This window comes from Amphibalanus amphitrite, unplaced genomic scaffold, assembly GCF_019059575.1.
Source record: "Amphibalanus amphitrite isolate SeventyFive unplaced genomic scaffold, NRLGWU_Aamphi_draft 000301F_arrow, whole genome shotgun sequence".
Classification (NCBI taxonomy): Eukaryota; Metazoa; Arthropoda; class Thecostraca; order Balanomorpha; family Balanidae; genus Amphibalanus; species Amphibalanus amphitrite.
In genome coordinates, this window is record NW_024881796.1 from 385,770 (window position 1) to 407,256 (window position 21,487).

The window sequence follows — 21,487 nt, forward strand, 5'->3', positions numbered from 1 at the left end:
CGGGGGCGGCGGCGGGCGCCCAGCGGTCGGCGGCGTCCGCCCGGAATACATCGGCCGGACGGCGCGCGCCCAGCCGGCCAGACAGGCCGACCCCAGGCCCAGAGCCGTGCCCCGTGGCGTGCCGTGCAGACCGGCCGACCGCGGCGCAGTATTTTCGCTGCACGCCATGTACGGGCTATCGGGCACCGGTCGTCCGTTGCGAAATGGGATAATCATCGTCCATCAAACGGGCTACCTGGCGGCCGCCATGACTCACCGGGCCGCTGCCTCTCGCTGCCCGACCGGTCGGCCACGCCGTCTCAATTACATATCTGGAGCGCACAAATCATCCGCCTTATAAAAAGCTATGACATAATGAACTGCATTTATCAGCGGTGATCGATAATGCAGGTGAATTCAGCGCACCAGATAGCATCCTAAATACGGCTGCACCCCTCCATTCAATGCGCTGCAAAGCCGGTGCAGCGCCGAGGAAAAAGTCGCCCGATTGGCTGGCCCAGTGTGTCACCTGCGGCGCTCGACCTGGCTGATCATCGGGCTCCGTCCACACCTGGGCCCGCCGACATGGAAAGCGCTCAGGGTCATCACGGTGATGTACGAGTGACCGTATGGCACGTCACAGGCTGAGACAGCCAACATGAAAACGACGCTGATTTTGATCTCCCCTTGATCACTCATAACGGAATCCCAAACCCGTCGGCTTTCCAGCTAGCAGTCTTCCTTTCTGCCTAGCGTGACGCGAGTGACGCGGTCCCACAATTATGTCCTCTGATGTGTCAGCTAATGAGCTGACGACACTAAGCAATGTCCAGTGCATGTGCCGCAGACGGCATTGGTAGAAATCACACTGGGACTTTCCGACTGAGGTCAAGTGGTAACACGATCTGTGCGCTGTCAGAGTCAACGAAGGGCGTAAGCCTAGTCGTGGCCGGCTAGGCTGCGTCAGCCGGTGACACACTGTCCGACACATGCGAGGGCTGAGCCGAGCTCAGTCGCCGGCCGCGGGCGCAGGACAGAGCGGTCGGCTGCTGATGGGACCGGTCGGCGGTTCATTCGGGCGCCGCGCTGCAGCCGGCGGCCGCCGACAAAGATGGTGTCCGCCTGTCACGAACCGGCCCCGGTCAGCCGGCCGGCCGAGCGCCGTCCGATCCGCGGCTCCGGGCGCCTCTGGCCGGCCGGCGGCGGCGCGGTCACGGGCCCGACGCCAGGCCAGACTGCAGCGGAAGGTCAGCGCGGCCCGGCCGCCGGCTGACCTCGCTCTCTGCCAGCCGGCCTCGGGCGGGGGCGGGCGGCCTCTCCGGTACTGCATGCACCACCGATACCAACACGTCACAGAGTGGCACCTGTGCAGCTCAGCCATCCCGTCAACACGTACCGAGAGACATGACCAATCGTCCGGCATATCGTGACACGATAGTTGAGCCCGATACAGCGCGATGAATCAGCCCATCTCATCGCGGGGTTGTGCCGGGCAGCGGGCCGTGGCTCTGCCGCCGCGGCGCTGATCGGTCGGCCGGCTGTCTGGCGGTGCCGGCCAGGCGTGGGTGTCTGTTTAATGGCGCCGGCTGCACCGAGCGGGCCAGGGCCGCTGGCTGGCAGCGCCGCGCCGTCTGGCGCCGACTGCCGCGAGCGTTCGGCCGCCCGGCCAGCTGCCAGACGGCCGGGAGCGGTGACAGACGCGGCCGGTCGGCACACGTGTGGCGCGGCCGACACCGGTGGACACCGCCCGGTCCGCTCTGCGTCACTGACCGCTCCTCCAGCGCCGACCGGTCGTCAGCCGGGCAGTCGGGGCTGTCAGCGGCCGCCGGCTGTCACTCAGAGGGGCGGCCACGCACCCCATCTCGCAACTCAGCGCCGGACGGGCGCCAGCACCTTCTCACACCATCTCACAACTCGCGCCCTGTCCGGGCCGACGGCGGCTACCACCTAACCCGGCCGGAACACCTTAGTGCACGCCCCGCCGTGAGTAAAACGAGCCGACTGGACCCGTGACGGCCGTCCCGGGGCGGCCGGCCGTGACAGATGGAGGCGGCGGCGGCGGTCATCGGGCCGCTCCCTGCCCGCGGCGACCCCGTGTGCCGTGACCTCACGGCGGGAGTCGCCGCCGGGCGGGCGTGCTCGTCACATCCGGCCGCCGTGCTCCGCGCCCCGGCCGCCACACACGGGGGCCATTCAACCAGCTCACCGCCGACAGATGCACCTGATCGGAAAGTCCGCCCACCGCCCAGCGGTGACGGCGGTGATTTTTATCGCGCCCGATTAATGCATGACCTTAGATCGCATACGCTAGCAGCGCCACGTGTCGCCACTGTCGTCAGCGTTCCCGCTCCGAGCTATTGTTTGGAGCTGGACCCAACGCATACGGCTGCACCGCGAAGTCTCACCGAGACAAGACAAAGGCAGCTGCAATGTCATTCACGCGTAAATAGAGATCCGATTTCAAGTCAACGATGCTGAGCGCAGTTTCAGCGTCTGTTTGGAGAAGTAACCGATCTTGTGTTTCCAGTATTTGGCAGTCGTTTCCGGTTGATTCTCCAGTCAATCCCTCCCCTTCTCCGCGGCACATACCGGCTATCCGTTTTGTCGCCGCTCCCCGGCGTCGCACCCCGTTTCACACCTCCGGCCGGCCGACCCTCCGCGCCCCCGGTGACCGGGGTCCTGGTGACACAATGGCACCGGGCTCAGACGCGCACCTCGGCCGCCCAGCCACAAAGCGGCCGGCCGGACCGGCGTTTCTCCGGGCCATACAGCGGGCGCATACCGGCGCGGCGCGGCGAATGGATTGCGCCGAGCCCGGCGGGGAGGGGTCGTCCCAGGGGTCGGCCGCATTGATAGGGCGCCCGGCGCGCACCTCGGCCGCCCGGTATGTGATGAATGGAGGCGGACGCGGCCGTCAGCGGCGCCGCCGGCTCGGGTGTGAAATGGAGGGACCGCCCGGCGGGGGGCCCACCGCGCGGCCGAGCCCTAGCCGCCGACAAAGACGCGCCGGAGCCTGATCACCCGTAGCCGGGGAGCGGCCGGCTGCCCCATGAAACGACCAGACGAGTCAGCGTCGTAACGCAGCTGCTGATACCACCTTCACCGCAACGCGCATTGAAAGTCCGATGTGAGCACTGCAGGTGACCTCAGCCGTTGAGAGCCTGATGTATGAAAGATGCTGAGGCATGAAAGATGCGAGGCTAAAAACCTTTATCTACGCAATACATAAACGCCTTTTCAATCGCACCTAACGAAGCGAATTATTTCGTTGCGCCATTATGGCAGGACCTTGACAAGTTGACAGCAAGTTTAGGTGCACCTGTGCTCTGAATTTGCATGCTTCATTTTCCTGGCCGCATACAAGCTTATCAATAAAGCCATAACTTGGGAGGATTAGTCTCCCATTAAGGTTTAATCCTTGTTTATTAATAACATCTAGGTGTAAAAGTGAATTAATCTACTTTTACCGATTCATATCCAAGAGTGCCATGCAAACCCAGTCAGATTACGTCCAGGACACGGCTTTCCTGCGTGGGTCGGCACTCGGCACGGTCTGGCACAGCCGCTCCGCCGCGGGGCGGCGATGGAGGGCCTGGCGCGGCGGCAGGGCGGTGGCGATGGCGGAGGCGGTGGCTGGGCGCGACTGGCGGGAGACACCCTCCTAATTGATGGCACCGTCGGCCGGAGGCGGGCGCGGCGCGGTGACCTTTTGAACGCCCTCGGCGGCGGAGCGAATCGGCGTCCCGGCCGACGACAGACCCCTCCCCATCCCTCCGTCGGCCGCCGGAGAGCAGACAGTCGGTCGGTCGGGCCGGGAGGGAGGAGGGGAGCGGGCCTGGCGTCGCGCTGTCTCCCTCCGCAGTTGGCCGCCGGCGGACACCCGACACCGCGTCTGGCTGCGCGACACTGCAGCCACGGCCGCCGCCGAGAGCCAGAGGGGCACACTGCAGGGGACACGGGGCACCCGAGGACACAGAGGTCTACATAAGCGAAACACTGCGCAGGCGAGAGATTGAAATATAATGGAGCAATTGTGACTGTCCGCACTCTAATAAAAGGCCTTTCAAACAGAAAATCATTAGAAGGAATTTAACATCCTAAAGACGTTTAACCTTCGACTTCTTTGTCCGACAAGAATGGCGAATCCAGAGCTTTTCGAAGCACATCATTTCGCCTGTGTTAGCACAGCGCGGTGCGCGAAGGGCAGTGGAGCCTACGCAGCTGTAGAGAAGCCCGGTGCTGCTCGGGCAGAAAGATAAGAAATCTCGTATTTACCGCGGAGTAAACGAACGATAACGGAGCGGAGCTGCTGCGAAATAGCTCACCGAGTCCACATCATCGAGAGGAAGTACAAACAGCGTCGGCTAGGCCTGCTTTGAAGTTTGCCCATAAATTTATGCGACAGGTAGCAGAGTATGATGTCAAACTGATAGCTCAAACATGCAAGTTAAAATAATTTATCGTCAAACACTCGTTATTTTTTTGCGACCTTCGTTTCGGAGTTCGAACTCAACTCCGTAACAAAGGAACAGAAAGCGTCGGGTACTTAATGACTATAAAACATACAGACAGACACGCATTATGCATATAACTATATTAATTACCTGTAGGTAAAAGCAGCCAACAGCATATCACAAGAGAAGTAATAAAACCATAATAAAATCGCTTCCGTAGAATTGGCGTCAATGAGGATTGAAACAAGGTCAGCCATTTAGTAGAACTTCGCAGCGAGCTTCCTCGATGCTGGAGGTCGCAGTGAAACCGCAAATAGTTAGTCGCAGAGCTGACCGGCGCCGGCCGGAGCCCAGTTTGCCTGTGACGTTTTCCTGAGCCCACCGTAGCGCTGACCGTGGGCAGTGTCACGGAGCACAGCACGGCCGGGCTGACCGGTCGCTCGCCAGGGGGGGGGGGAGCACCTGATCCGCTCCGGCCAGGTGGCCCACCGAGCGGGCCCCGAGCGGGGGCGGCGCTGGCGGCGCGCCCGTCGGCCGAGCTGGCAGACAGCGCGGCTCGGCCGCCGCCGATCGGTGTCGGTATTGATCGGGCCGCCGACGCGCACCGGCCCGGCCCGACTCTGAACTCAACTCCACTGAGAGCCTCCGCCGCCGCCGGCAGCGCCGCTCAATACGGAGCGTCGGCCGCGTCACACGGCCGACGCTCCCGGCCAGCGGCGTATTTAGAAAATCGCGAAGGGGGGGGCCAAGGGTTTGGAGGGCGCCACCTCACCCAAGGAGGGCGCCATACGGTCGCGAGATAAAAAATCGCTCAGCGGGGTGGGGGGGGGGGGGGTTGGGAGGCGTTTTTTACCATGCCACCAGTTTTTTTTTTGCGTAACCTCGTATAGGTCGTGCTGCATTGATTTTGCATCGTGTGTATTCTTTATACTCCAGGTCACAAAAGGTCAAGTGTTCTTGAAATGCTGCGCCGAAGGCGCGCGAAATTTTTGAAAACAACCTTTTCCTCCGCTTTTTAGGCACGCCTTTTATACGATCACCGTTCAAAGCTCCTCTCGCTCTTTTACCAAATTTGAAGGTGTAAAAAATACCTAAGGTTTGGTCGGGCCGCTGCCACACAAACTGTATAGAAAGCTTGGCTCATGGGTGTCGATGTATAAAAGTTTATTGGCGGTGGCATATCTACGCACCAGATCACCGTATCGGATTGATACCGGAGCGCGAGATGCGTAAACATCATCCAGATTACCTCAGACCAGCCTTCATAGCCTTCTCACAGATGCATACAGTGTACCCACATAACCAGTTTCAATCACCGAAACTTCAGATGCCTGCTGTTGCGGCCGAACCTGTTGACAATACTTAATCGTAATCCATATAGATGCCATGATGCACGTAAAGTAGGATCAATCCGTTAAGACCAAAGACGTGTTTTGTGCATCGTAGAGCGTAGATAGTTTTGGTAGGTATAGGTACTTCATTCATTGTGCTGAATGCACGTTCATTTGTGGCAGTTTTCACAGGCAAGACATCAACTATGTGCAATAGAACGACTAAGTTGAAAAACATGCCAAAGGAGTAAATAAATGATAAGAGGGCAGCGATCAACGGATGTTGCCAATAGGTAGAAGGGCTGCGATCCACAGGAGGGCGCTAATAGGTAGGAGAGCCCCGATCAACATCCCGAGTTTCGATAGTAGGGCACCGATAGGTAGGAAGTTGGCGAGCAGCAGGAGGGCGCCAATGGATAGAAGGGCAGCGATCAACAGGAGGGCACCAATAGGTAGGAGGGCCCCGATCAACAATCAACAGGAGGGCGCCACCAGGTAAGAGGGTGGCGAGGAACAGGAGAGCACCAATAGGAGGGTGGCGATCAACAAGAGGTCGCCAATAGGTGGGAGGGCGGTCATCAACTGGAAGTCGTTAATGAGCGGAAGGGTGACGATTAAAATGGGGGTGGCAATGGTGAGGAGGGCGCCTTTGCTCAAGAGGATGACACGAACAGGAGGGCGTCTGTGCGGAGGGCGCTGGTCAACAGGCAGGTACCAGTGGATAGGAGGGCGGTGATCAACAGGAGGGTGCCAGTGGTTAGGAGGGCGGCGATCAACACGAGGGCGCCAATAAGAGAAGGGCCCCGATTAACATTCAACAGGAAGGACTAGGGAACCAATAGGTAGGAGGGCGGCACTGAACAATAGGGTGCCAAAAAGGAGAAAGGCGGCCTTGAAAATTTCACATGAGGGGGCAATAGGAAGGAGAGCGCCAATAATTATGAGGACGCCGATCAGCAGAAGGGCGGCAATATGTAGCAGGGTGGCGACCTACAGGAGGGCGCCTTCGGGTGAGAGGGCGCTTATTTACGGGACAGCGGCTTACATAGGCGACCACCGTTACGCTTAGAGAGCTACAGCCTACAAATGTGGTTGGAGGGCGCCCGAGGGAGCCCTCCAACCGTATTTGGAGGGCGTATTTGGAATGGGCGTCCTCCGAGGGCGCCCTCCATCCGTATTTTCCCTGTAAACACATTCGCGATTGGAGGGCGCCCTCCAGTCGCGATTGTTTTTCGATTCGATTATATCACAATTGCATTTGCGATTGGAGGGCGCCTTCGGCGCCCTCCAATCGCAAAGGGCGCCTTCGGCGCCCAAGGGGGGGGCCATGGCCCAGTGGCCCCCCCCCTGCCTACGCCCCTGCTCCCGGCCCTGAGGCGAGCGACCCGGGCCGCCGAGCCCCGCCGGCCCAGCGGCCGCTCACCGGCTCACATCAGCTCTCCAGATGTCAGGTGCCTGTCGTCTTCAACCTCAGACAAACACGAAAAACTAACCAGGGAATTCCGTGCGGCTGAATACCGCCACAGTCTGACCCGAAAAATGGCTGCCTCAGGACCGGACCTACAGCGTCAGCGGCCGCACATTAGCGCAACCGCGGTCACCACCGCAACTCCGACGGCCAGCCCGGCTACAAAAGGCATCAGCTGCAGACAGTCCGTGTTTTTTTTCCGACTGTTGACGGACAGCAGCCGGTGGCTGGATGCGGCCCGTCTCTCCGATGACGACCGGCAGGCCCGGCTGCAGCTGGCAGGGCGGGCTGAGTCTGCCGCGGCCGTGTTCCGCTTGCGTCAGCGGGGCGCGGCGCGGCCACCTGATCCGCGCGGCTCCAGTGTCGGCGCCGCCCGCCGTCCGGCGCCCAGTGACCGTCGACAGGCCGCCGCAGAACTCCCTCAGTTGCTGGAACAGCGTCCCGACGTCCACCGGTCCTCGGCACCGCCCAATCAGAAGCCAGGCCTCATTAGCCGGCCAGAACAACATTCGTAATTGTTCACTAAAAATGCAGGCAGGTGAGCTCTCTTGACGAGCTGAATCGAGGCACTGGCATGCCGTAACCATGACACGAACAATGCTTTGTCAGGACAATAAGAGCATCAGGTAAAGCAGTGTGTAACTGTGACTGCATGTAGGAATGCGCTCGCCGAAACCCAGCGCTTCACCTTCAAAAAACAAAACTGGGTTCAAAATTAGCTACAGGCCGGTATTACGGCTCAGCGAGTACTAAGAGCTTACACTTCCTAGCTTTTTGGACAGTATCGTGTAGTTTGCCTAAATCAATTTGTGGGGGTCTCTGTGCATCCGTGCATAATGCCTGAATCGGTGAAGGGGAAAATCTCAAGCACGAGCTTCATAGATAGCACGGTGGAGGTAAGGTGCGATACGTCAGTTGAATAACTGAATGGCAACTTCGACGAAACGAGTGCACGACTGAAAATGTGGATTTGGTCGGTTTGCGTTCTATGGCTTTTATTCGGCAGCATGAGGCGGATGTCGCAGGAACCTCGGCTCTGCGTTCGCCGCCGGTGCGGATCTCTCCGGTCCGGCTGTCCCTGAGCCCGATCCCCAGCCCGGTAACACCGGCACGCACCACGACCGTCCGGCCTCTCTCGGCCGGCCACTTCACACCCGGAGCGCAGCCATTGTGATGGAAACGAGCCGGCCACGCCTGGGGCCGCGAGACGGCCGGCCAAATCTGGCCCGCCCGGCCGCCGGAGAGAGAGAGAGAGATAGACGAAAGGCCGGTGACGCTGCGCTCGCTCATCACAGTCGCGCACGTCATGCTGTACGGTAGACCGCCGCGCCGGCCACCGGAAACAGGGGACTGTCCGCGGCGCCAGCTGCTCCGAGATGCACACGGCGAACACGGCGCCGACACGGCCGCCGGCGACATGAAGTCACCAAGCCACTGGAGATCCGCCCAGATAGCTTGCTGAAGCCCGTCGCGCCGGCCGCGGCCCGCTCCGCGCCCCACTCCCGGCCGGCTGGTGACGGCCTGACGTAAAAACATCCCATTTTCCCAGAAGCGCAGCATCGATTTTGCAGCGGCCGGACCACCAGCGGTCCGCATAAGGGACGGCGGAGCCCCTGGCAGCCATCTACGTCTCCCCACAGGGCGCGCCGCGCTGCGAGGGCCTCGGCCACGGACAGCGCTCACACAAATAATCGGATGACATGACCAGAGACGACGCCTCTCGCTCTACGTTATATCCGATTTTACTTCTCATATTTTTATATGAAATTTATTCTGCGATATCTGCCCTTGAAGCAACTCTACGACCCGGGTAAGTGCTAGAATCGGCTCAGCTAAGTGACAGTTTCGCTGAGCAGCAGGTTCTCATGGGAGCAGTTGGGTGGCCGTTTAACCGCCACCATTAGCCGGAGGTCCGACAAGCTCGGAGGGAAACGCCGTCCAGGGCGGCAACGCTGTGAGGGCGGTATTGCTGTTGGGGCGGAAATGCTGTGAGGGCGGTAACGCTATGATGAGGGCCACGGAGTCCCAAGTCGGAGGCGTTGTGAGGGCGGTTTTGCTGATAGGATGGTAATGCTGCGAGGGCGGTAACCCTGTGAGGGCGGCGGGGCGGCTATATCAGCGATACCACCAGCAGGGCGGTGCCCGACCAGCCCCGTGCACAGGCCTTTCATCTCTCAGTCCCACACAGGCGGGAGTCTGACTAGAGGTCCGGCGAGACAGGGGCACGGCACGCCGGCCTGGCTGGAGGCTCGGATACAGCCCCGCCGGCCCTGCTAGACGCTTGGATACAGCCCCACCGGCCGACGGACCCAATCCCCGCCAGAGGCACGGGTTTAACACCTGGCGCGACTCGACAGGCCTTAATGAGTGCGCCGGCACGAACCGTCCCGGCCCCAGTGGGCCTCCCGTCCTCCGCGCGGGGGGCGCGCGGGGCAGCGCACCCCATCAGCGCGGGCCGGCCGGCAGGGGTAAACAGGCGGGACGCGGCGCGGTCCACCGAGAGCACACAGCCGGAGCTGGAGGACCCAGCGCCGGTGGCCGGATCAAATCACGGAGCTCCCCGGGAGCAGACGCCGCCGGCCGACAGCGATGCTGATTACAATTACGGCCCGGAATGCTGTCTCCCTGAGCGGTCCGATACAGAGCGAGGAGGGAACTCGCTGCTCCCCAATCACGCGGACAAAACACAATCACATCAGACAGCAGTCAGTGCCTTCCATTTGGTCCAGTTAGTCAAAAACACGAAGGTAGGCAGTTGTCAGCGCAGAGGCGATACAGATACAAAAGTAGGTAGGTATGCGCCATCGTCGGCAAGATAACATTATGAAAGATGACATGTTACCCCACGATACCACTTGCTTCTTCACAGTCTATTCGCAGTTTTTACATTTACCAGCAAATCGCTCTTTCGTGAAACATTTTCATCTTCACGACCACCTGACGGATCAGTTATTTTCTCTTTGAGTAGCACCCATGTTTAAGATCGATATACATAGGAAAATATTTGCTTTGTTTCCTTCCGATACAGTCACAGTCCAGTGTCTGTTGTGGGCACAATGCCGTATCAATGTCCTGTATATCCTTATATCATATCAAACAGGTGCACAGATACCGGTACTGTCGATGTTTGTGAGAATGAAGGGTTCATTGTTAGCCTGGAGGGTCTCGCGAAATGATCCGGGCAACCAACCGATCAGCACATACAAAAGTGCGATACCAAGTACAAGCTCGAAGGAAGGAATGATGCCCAGTTAATCGCATAAAACCTGTCGCATTTTACGCTGATGAGGTTACATTATGTCCTTGCGTATCTTTCCTGGGTCCGGGCCTAGGAAATGGGTGTGCTAAGGTCACTTGACCGGTGGGCGCCGCCAATGGTCAGTGTGACGTGACGTCACATCCTGCGCAGCGTCTGATGAAACCGGAGTCGGTCGTTGGCGCGGCTCGGGCCGATAGGATTGAGACGAGCCAGACGAGCCAGGCGGACTGCCTGCCCTGGCACCGGAGACGGCCAGTAGGGCTGGACGATATGTCCACAGCCAGCGCTCTGCGGAGGGGTCGGCAACGTATCCCGTCTCGAGGTTGGTACACTGACTGAGACGGTATACTCACAGACGGCACAGAAGCCAGGAACAGAACGCAACGCGTAGGAGAGCGACTGGACAAGGAATGGTCCTTGAGCGTGCATGAAAAATAACGCAGCAACGGACTTTCCACAGTTCGGAAGGTGTTGATAGTTTGATGAACTTGAAAAGGTATAAAGAGAAACGAGAATATGACGACAGTAGGACATATAAAAATCGTACTGAACGAAGTCATATGCGCTGGAAGGAGATACAAATAATTATGCTACGTAGGAATAAGGGAGCGATGCTTCTTAAAAAAGTGAAGAAAGATTTCAAAGATCGACAGGCACCTTTGCCAAAAATGACACACGACATATAATGCGGAGCTTGGGATAGATACGTGGCAAGAGCAGTCATTTCCAGAGCCTCTTTGCAGTACAAGAAAGACCAACCAACAATTCAAATAACTAGTTACCCCTATCAAACTCTTCCTAAATCTTCCGTCACATTACTCCCTCACCACAATATCTTCGCCCCGCCGCCCCAGGATTGTACTCACAGCACGTTGGTCCAGTTGGGCAGAGCGGCCGGCAGCTGGCGCAGCTCCCGGCTGCTGCAGTCCACCGTCAGGTCGAAGCACACGCACTGGCTCGGACAGTGCTGACCGCTAGTCGCCGCTGACGTTAGCTCGGGGCCTGGAGGAGTCTCCGTCACCGCCGCGGGCCGGCCAGGCGCCTCACTCGCCGAGCGCGCGACCTCATACAAGTCCTCCGAGTCCTCATCCGCGTAATCGGCCTCATCCAAAGGGTCCACAGTCTCGCTCGAGCTGTCACTCACAGGGCGGAACGCTCCGTACGCGACGCCCTCGGCCTCACTCGCGGGGCCTGTGTCCTCACTCAGAGGGCCCACGGTCTCCAGCGCTCCCAATGTCCGACCGGGCGCACCAGCGGCGAGCTCCGCGTTCACCGTCACACCGTCACTGATTGCATTGGTCTGCAGTTCCAGCTGCTCTGTGTGCAGCAGCTCAGGCTGCAGGGTGGGCAGCGCAGCAGCGCCAGCCAGCAGGTGCAGCAGCACTGCCGCCAGCCGGGGCCTCCTCATGGCGTGTGATACCAGCGCTCAGGGGCTGAACATCTGAAGCAAAGGTGCATAATTTGGCTTTGGTATGATAATGAACAGGCACACAACCCCCTTCTCCATCTCCAGCAAGCACATATTTGTATGCATGCAAAAACACAGATGACAGCAAATGCTTACATTATACCGGGTGTCCCAAAAGTAAGGTCATCATTTGTTTTGGCCACACTGCCAAAAATACGCGATGGATAGATATAAATAGGACATCATATGAAAGAGCATTTTATAAAATTTTATTCTGACATACATATGAGTCAATACATTGGCTCGTAGCCCCACATTTGCTGCTTGTCTACATGGCTACCATTTCGGGCCGCGTGCATGAATAGACTACGTTTGACTTCCTCCACTATTCTGGAGCGATTCTCTGGTGAGATGTCGCCTATGTTTGCTCGAAGGGATCATCCTTTAGTTCTTCCCGGCTCGTTGGGTTGTCCTAAAAGACAATCTTTCTGTTGTGTATCCAGAGAATAAAAATATGAAGGTGTAACGTCAGGTGACCGCGGAGGCCATTCAATGGCGTTGCCCTGACTGAAAATTACGGGATCTCACATCCACTCTCGGAGACAATGCATGATCTTCAGGACGGTGCAAGCATAGTCTCCATCCTGCTGAAACCACTGCTGGCTGATGGTGTCGGCACAGCTGCGTTGCGACGAGCGGAAGAACCACTAGGAGGACTCTCGGCCACCTCTCTTGATTTATTGTCACCCGATTCCCGCTGTCGTCCTCAGGACCTCGAAGCACAGGTGGCTAAGTATACATGCCCTGTGCGTACATTATACCTTTTTTCTGACGTTTTACTGGTTGAGGCGAAACTATGCATGAGTTCAGAGATAGGGCGAGCTGATAGGGTCTGCTTAGGGCCGAAAACTGGGCGGTATTTACCCTTTGTTTTAATGACGGACCCTCTCTAAGAGTTGAATTTCGACCTTCTCAGTTTTATGCCTACTGCTCGGTGTAGTTATGATCAAAAATGGTTTAAGCATGCAAGAAAATAATTTTATGGATGTACCTTGCACGTGTTAAAATTGGAAGTGATTCGGACTCTTACTTCTCGAGATATTTAAGTTTTAAATCATGACCTTACTTTTGGGACACCCGGTATTTCCAACCGCATTGGCTGAAAACAGTGCTTGAAAGATTTTGGGTGCAGAACTATTTACGAGTATCGTATATGCTAAGAACAAGTTTTTGAACTTGGCATTTGCACCAATGGGAACAGAAACTGGTCATATTTCCAACAATTATTATCACTGGTATAATTGTACAACAAAGTAAATATAACCAAAGAAGTGTAAATGTAAGCCAAAGTTCAAACATTAGATCTGGCCAGATATGGGAAAACAAAAATAACTCCCTAAACTTTGTGGAATTGGTAAAGCAGACATCACACAAAGATTTTCCAACCAAGCAGAGGCACTATACTTGGAGATGCTCCTTTATAACCTAACCAAAACAAACATTATCTAGCCTGACCTAGCCTAACCTTCAACCTACAATGTACAATGTACAACCTAAACCTTCAACCTACAAACCTACAGTGCCTGTCCTTGGTTGGAAGACCTTTGGGTGAAGTCTGCTCCACTACCTAATGCCAAGTTTGTATCATCTTACAAAGATTCAACTGTGCCTGCAAATATTATCACCTCATTACCGTTGTTTCGTGTAACATTGGCCCACTTTTTCGTTTTTTTGTCAATAACTCAATACTCTTTTTGTGAACAAGCTTAAGTGATTGGGTATAGAGAAATGCATCCTTCAGCTATTCAAAGCATATAAAATTATGTGTGCAGAAAATCTGCACACGCAATTTTTTTTTGAAAATATAAGTGGACAATGTTGCATGCTATTTTGGCAACTTTGGCCCAACACCATTTTTAATGGGAAATCAATAGTTTTTGGCTTTATTTCTCATTTTAGCTACTTGTATGGCAACATTGTCCACCTGAGAGAATTTTTAAAAAATAGTAATCATCAAACACATTAACATGTATTATAACGCAAGCAAGTTTGTACTCACCACAATGGCATAGTGTGGTTTTACATCACATTTGAAATCACACCATGAAGTTTGAAACAGACCCTGGTCTGAGCAAACAGAAAGACAAAATTAAGACAAAAACGCAGTGCAACAAAGCACTATATGACATAGCAAATGCTGAGCTTAACACCGGATCGCACCACACTGTGTTGTGTTGGCCCTACTCGAATCTGTACATTCCTCGGGGCCCAACAGGCACAGGTTGATTGACTTTTTCTTTCACGTCCTCCCGCATGTAAGTGTGTACATCCTCACGTGCTGGCCATCTGAACTTGCCTCCAGCACAGTTCTCCATAGCCTTGATCACAATGCCATCATTCGTTATGTCAATCACCTCTCCGTAGTAAGTGTCAGCATCATACATGAACTTCACAAAGTCGCCCTTGACCACATCCTCAGTTCTTGCAGGAGGTGCCTGGCCGTGATAGTCATCATCTGCATCTTGGTCCTGAAAGTCATCATCCACGTCTACATCTGATTCTGCAACTTCAGACACTGAGTCATCTTGAACGGATGAGTCACTTTGGTTCGCTTCTTCATCGACTGACTTGTCACCGACACTCTTCCCGGCCTCTACGTCGAGCCGTTTGCGTTTCTGTCGTGGAGTTGTGCCCTCCGGACCTCGTTTCCTTTCAAGATGCTCCAGGACTGAAGCATCCACAGATGCACCGGCGACTGCGGGTTCCACCGGATCGGAGGGAAGATTCTTAAGAACCTCCTGTCGGTCCAGAGGGTGGATTCCACAGGCGCGGAATCCACTTTTGATGTTCGCTGTGACGTTCGGATGGAGGTCTGTCACCAGCTGCTTCAGCAGGCCAGGGGACTCTTCTTTGGGGATGGTTGTGCCGGATGTTCAGATGCCGGATGTTCCGGGAAATTCAGATTTCGAGCTGGGCCAAAGTTACCCGGAATTGTCCTCAAAATGTGTGGCATCATTGTCCACCTCATTATTTTTTACTAAAAAAGCAGTTACAAAGCTGCATTTTGGGGTAGTTGGAGCTTACCTCAATCACCACCAGTAGGATCCTGCCAACAGACGCTTGGTGAAACCTGATAGTGTCCTCACTGCATCCTACCCAACCATGATTTTTCACGTAATTTGCAGGGGTTGGTTTACCCCCTAAAAAACCATAGATTTTTTGTTAGTATTAACCCAGGACTGCTACCCAGAATAACTAATGGATGGCCTAATATAACCATGCTGGTAACTTTTCGGCAACAGACAAGTGAAAAATATTATAGCAGGAAAGATTATTTTTTCAGTCATGGGCCAAAGTTGCCTCTCAGGGCCAAAGTTGCACGAAACAACGGTATTTATAATCCTAAAGGACTAAAGGTAGTTTTCTCATTCTTTACCTTCACAGCCAAATGTACCTATATTGAACATGCCAAGCTATTAGAATGTCATGAATAGCAGCTATTTTTATTAATTGATTGCCTTAAATGAGTCAAGAAAGATAGTAACAACAGTTTCCAGAGGGATCCATTTCACAACATAATGAAAGATGCCTCAATTGACAACTTTTATATACATATCAATATGTAACAAACAAAATAATAATACAGTGCTTTTCTGATCTGTTAAAACACAAAGTTTGTTTATTGTTATAAAGCATGCTATTATTGTATTGCTTGTTGTTGACCCACAACGCGCATGCCACCAACCAATGGCATTTCCTTAGTTAAGTAGTTAAAGTGACCATCCCACCTTAACATTAGTTTTGAGTTGAGATGGCCAAATTGGTGGCCATGGCCTGCAAATACCGGTTTGGGCACTCACAATATCAAAAAATGTTTTAATTCTGAGGTATGGAATAACTAACTTGCAGTTTTCTGATTCTAAGGTGAAGGGGCTAATGCATTGGAATGCCCCCTTAGAATTTGTGACGTCAGCGGTGATCTAACGATTTTAAAACCTTATACTAACATCTTTGTGAAGCAGTGGTGGTATATGCTATTTGCCTGCAACATCTGCCGGCGCCGCAAACGCCATACTTCCAAAATTGAAATTAAGTCGCTAGGAACAGCGGAGATTGAGATCCCAAAAAGTAAACAGAAGTAAGTCTAATATCTTGAAAACCAGTGAATATTTTTCAGTGAAATTTGGTAGATATTAGTTTTTGCTCTTTCTGAACCGAGCGACATCACTTCATGCCAATTCATTAACATTTTTGAAGGTGGGAGGGTCCTTGTATAACTAATCCATTCCTATCTTACTAAACCTTCCTAGAACTACAAACTAGAAGTTCCATCCATGTGCATACAAAAAACATAATTGAATAAGTCAAAAAAACACAAAGCACAGATAACAGTAGTGCACAAAGCAATGGTATAAGCGACGCAAATCAGCACAACATTTTGACTCGTCTGCGACAGAAGGTAGCGCACCATCTTTGTCTCAAATATCTTACCTTACTTATGTAAAACCAATCACACTGGATATGTCAACTGACATTTCATACACTTCTAGAAATAAATAATTAAATACAACAATCAATGCAGTCGCACATTAAAAATCCTGATATCCAGTCGTACCCCACGGGCGACACGACCGCAATGGCAGCTCGCTTGCGAATGACTGCCAGGCATTGTGATTTACAACATTTGCTGAAGTGCTTCCTCTTTCAGATGTAAGTGACGTCAATTGATATTCTAACATTCTGTTTTGCATTATTTTGCAGTACTTTGTGATCTTTAAATTATTTTCTGAAATTTTTTACTCAAATCACTAATAAAATACGATTTTACTTAAAAAAGGCACCTAACAAGCACTATAATTAATGACGTCATAATGAACGAAACCCTAAAATGGAACAATAGCGCCAAGACACGAAGGTTGCAAGTCATAGTTGAATCTATCGCCGCTAGGTGGCAGGAACACAGCTTATCGAAGCCAAGGCCCTGGGGCGGTGGAAGTCAAAAACTATATATGGCCTTGAGTCAAAATAACTATAAGAAACGTGGAAGTGGGGTGGAGGGCAGTGACGTACCCAAGGGGGGGGGGGGGCTGAGCGCCGAAGGTGCGAGGAGGCCCCTTCGGTCCAGCGATAACTCTGGTTGACCCTCAGCGCTCAGCACGCCGGTCGCCGTAAAAATGAAAAATTTAATATCGATGAGAGATTTTGTCACAGTGACGAGCCGACAGCGTCCCTTCCTAAATGATGGCTACTGGTTACCTGATGGGCCCCCTGGCCATCGGAGGAGCCCAGGGGCCGTATTCACGTCGACTTCGTAAGTCGATTTTCTTTCGTAATTAGTATGATTTGGTATTCACGTCAACATTTCTTAAGTTTTTATCGACGGAGTTCACGTGAATAAAAAAAATACTTAAGAAGTAGGTCAAACTTAAGAAAATTCTTACGAAAATGATCGACGTGAATACGGTCCCTGGTCACCCGAGGGGCCCCCTGGTCACATGAGGGGCCCCTGCAGCGGCGTATTTAGAAAATCGCGAAGGGGGGGGCCAAGGGTTTGGAGGGCGCCACCTCACCCAAGGAGGGCGCCATACGGTCGCGAGATAAAAAATCGCTCAGCGGGGTGGGGGGGGGGGGGGTTGGGAGGCGTTTTTTACCATGCCACCAGTTTTTTTTTTTGCGTAACCTCGTATAGGTCGTGCTGCATTGATTTTGCATCGTGTGTATTCTTTATACTCCAGGTCACAAAAGGTCAAGTGTTCTTGAAATGCTGCGCCGAAGGCGCGCGAAATTTTTGAAAACAACCTTTTCCTCCGCTTTTTAGGCACGCCTTTTATACGATCACCGTTCAAAGCTCCTCTCGCTCTTTTACCAAATTTGAAGGTGTAAAAAATACCTAAGGTTTGGTCGGGCCGCTGCCACACAAACTGTATAGAAAGCTTGGCTCATGGGTGTCGATGTATAAAAGTTTATTGGCGGTGGCATATCTACGCACCAGATCACCGTATCGGATTGATACCGGAGCGCGAGATGCGTAAACATCATCCAGATTACCTCAGACCAGCCTTCATAGCCTTCTCACAGATGCATACAGTGTACCCACATAACCAGTTTCAATCACCGAAACTTCAGATGCCTGCTGTTGCGGCCGAACCTGTTGACAATACTTAATCGTAATCCATATAGATGCCATGATGCACGTAAAGTAGGATCAATCCGTTAAGACCAAAGACGTGTTTTGTGCATCGTAGAGCGTAGATAGTTTTGGTAGGTATAGGTACTTCATTCATTGTGCTGAATGCACGTTCATTTGTGGCAGTTTTCACAGGCAAGACATCAACTATGTGCAATAGAACGACTAAGTTGAAAAACATGCCAAAGGAGTAAATAAATGATAAGAGGGCAGCGATCAACGGATGTTGCCAATAGGTAGAAGGGCTGCGATCCACAGGAGGGCGCTAATAGGTAGGAGAGCCCCGATCAACATCCCGAGTTTCGATAGTAGGGCACCGATAGGTAGGAAGTTGGCGAGCAGCAGGAGGGCGCCAATGGATAGAAGGGCAGCGATCAACAGGAGGGCACCAATAGGTAGGAGGGCCCCGATCAACAATCAACAGGAGGGCGCCACCAGGTAAGAGGGTGGCGAGGAACAGGAGAGCACCAATAGGAGGGTGGCGATCAACAAGAGGTCGCCAATAGGTGGGAGGGCGGTCATCAACTGGAAGTCGTTAATGAGCGGAAGGGTGACGATTAAAATGGGGGTGGCAATGGTGAGGAGGGCGCCTTTGCTCAAGAGGATGACACGAACAGGAGGGCGTCTGTGCGGAGGGCGCTGGTCAACAGGCAGGTACCAGTGGATAGGAGGGCGGTGATCAACAGGAGGGTGCCAGTGGTTAGGAGGGCGGCGATCAACACGAGGGCGCCAATAAGAGAAGGGCCCCGATTAACATTCAACAGGAAGGACTAGGGAACCAATAGGTAGGAGGGCGGCACTGAACAATAGGGTGCCAAAAAGGAGAAAGGCGGCCTTGAAAATTTCACATGAGGGGGCAATAGGAAGGAGAGCGCCAATAATTATGAGGACGCCGATCAGCAGAAGGGCGGCAATATGTAGCAGGGTGGCGACCTACAGGAGGGCGCCTTCGGGTGAGAGGGCGCTTATTTACGGGACAGCGGCTTACATAGGCGACCACCGTTACGCTTAGAGAGCTACAGCCTACAAATGTGGTTGGAGGGCGCCCGAGGGAGCCCTCCAACCGTATTTGGAGGGCGTATTTGGAATGGGCGTCCTCCGAGGGCGCCCTCCATCCGTATTTTCCCTGTAAACACATTCGCGATTGGAGGGCGCCCTCCAGTCGCGATTGTTTTTCGATTCGATTATATCACAATTGCATTTGCGATTGGAGGGCGCCTTCGGCGCCCTCCAATCGCAAAGGGCGCCTTCGGCGCCCAAGGGGGGGGCCATGGCCCAGTGGCCCCCCCCTGCCTACGCCCCTGGGCCCCTGGTTATCTCACTGGTCACCTGAAGGCCCCCTGGACAACTGATTGTCACCTATTCAGCTGAGGGGCCTCCTGGTCACCTGAGGGGCACCTGGCCATCTTAGGCTCCCCTGGTCACCTGAGGAGCGCCCTGGTTACCTCCCTGGTCACCTGTGGGACCCCCTGGTCATTTGAGGGCCCCTAACCACCTGAGGGCCTCCTGGTCACCTGAGGGGCCCCCTAGGCACCTCACTGGTCACCTGAGGGCCCCCTGGTCATCTGAGCAGCCCCTGACCATCTGAGGTCCCCTGGTCACCTGAGGGTCCCCCATGATTACCTCCGTGGTCACCGGACCGGAGAGACCCTCTGGTCACCTGAGGGATCCCTGACTACCTGAGGGGCCTCCTGGTTGCCTAAGGGGCCACCTGGTCACCTGAGGGGTTGCCTGGTCACCTGAGGTGCCCCTGGCTGGCTATCTGAGGGACCCGTTGCCACCCGAGGGGCCCCTGGTTACCTGATGGGCCTCTTGGGCACCTGAGGGGCCCCCTGGGCACTTGAGGAGCCCCTGGTTACCTCAGGGCCCCTTAGTTACCTCACTGGTCACCTGAGGCACCCCCTGGTCATCTGAGCGGCCCCTGACCATCTGAGCGACATCCTGGTCACCTAAGGTGCCCCTGGCTGGCTATCTGAGGGGCCCTTTGTCGCCTGAAGGGTCCCTGAATATGAGAGGCTCCTGGTTATCTGAGGGGTACCTGGTTAATTGACGGGCCCTTGGTTATGCGATGATTCCTAGTTATCTGAGGGGCCGCTGATCACCTGGGTGGCCACTGGGTAGTGATCTGAAGTAACCCTGGTCGGTCACCTGAGGGGCGGTGTTTACCCGGGAAGTGTCTGGTTATCTACCCCTGAAGCCATATGAAAGCCCTTAGTTACCCGAGGTGCCCTTGATATAACTGGCTCCTGTTTATAAGAAGGTCCCCTGGTCAACTATAGTGGGACCTGGTCAATCAAAAGTCCGCTGGTCACCTGAGAAGCCCCTGATTAAGGGGCCCCTGATCACTCTGATTCAGTGGTATAGCCAGGGGGCGAGGGTCATATGCCCGTTATCGGGTTTAGGTTCCCCCGGGCCCGAGGGGCCCTGCGGTGCTTATTGGCGGCAGAGGGTCCACGCTGACTACCCTTCAATTAAAAAGAACCGGCAGGGCCGGCACCCGGCCGGGTACCCAAGATTACCTACTTTATTACTCGGGTTCTCATTCGCCAATTACCAGCGCTGCACCAAGTGCACATCATAGCTGTGACATTCAAACATAACATTGTAACATTGTAACATAACATTGTAACAGTTCTCGGTGCACGGGTATTCGGTCTCACCATGTTTTCTATTTTTATAAATTTAGCTAGAATCTTTGAATGGACGGATTGATTAAGCCGGAACCCACGCTAAGCAGAGCTTGTTGCGTACCTACACCCCCGACCCCTATCGTCTGATCGCGCATTTCCAGGTAACGGGAGAATTTAGATGCCAAGTTTCACGTGCCCTTCAAAGACGGACACAGCCTGTCCCACTCAACTGACTGCAACCGGCTGCGGCTGCAGTCCCACCAACCGCAGACCATCCCCGTCAGTAGTCTCAAATATCGAGCGCCCGAGCGACTAGAACCCCAGCTTTCACTACCGGGATTCCAATTAACGCTCTACCAACTGAGCTACGGGACAGGCAAATTGGGAGGTAAATTAGGCATCTTAGCTATATGTAAGGTAGGTCACCTGTTTGAACCAGGGCTGCGGAGTCGGATTTGGAGTCGGAGTTGGAGTCGGTCGAAGTCGACAGTTCTGCCCGGAGTCGGAGTCGGAGTCGCCAAAATCTTACCGACTCCTGCTACGGGGTCCGAGCTAACGTTGCATGGCTCAACGTCATGCACTGCACCTGTTTGTTTGACGATACTGCGCTCGAAATAAGATTTTGTCGAAAAAAAGCCATTTCGCTGTTTTGGAGGAACGTTTTCAGCGAAAGAAATGGAAGACGGCGAATGTCCCGGAACCTGCTTTTTAATTCTGCATGTTATTTGTAATGCATATTTGCAGCGCAAAGCTTTAGAACGCACACGGGAT

At 54.1% G+C, this 21,487-nt stretch overlaps 1 protein-coding gene across 2 annotated transcripts in view; it reads right to left on the minus strand.

Moving 5' to 3' along the window:
* LOC122387876 (leucine-rich repeats and immunoglobulin-like domains protein 3) overlaps positions 1 to 16,563 on the minus strand; it is a 28,149-nt gene extending 11,586 nt beyond the window's left edge. The window contains exons 1-2 of one of the 2 annotated variants that reach the window (XM_043378491.1): positions 16,391 to 16,563; positions 11,358 to 11,932 (exon numbers count right to left, since the gene is read on the minus strand). In XM_043378491.1, the coding sequence (XP_043234426.1) occupies positions 11,358 to 11,899 (542 nt within the window). In that variant the 5' untranslated portion in view covers positions 11,900 to 11,932; positions 16,391 to 16,563. The remainder of the gene's footprint in view (positions 1 to 11,357; positions 11,933 to 16,390) is intronic. The other variant, XM_043378492.1, reaches the window with a different exon arrangement.
* Between the last annotated feature and the right edge of the window lie 4,924 nt (positions 16,564 to 21,487).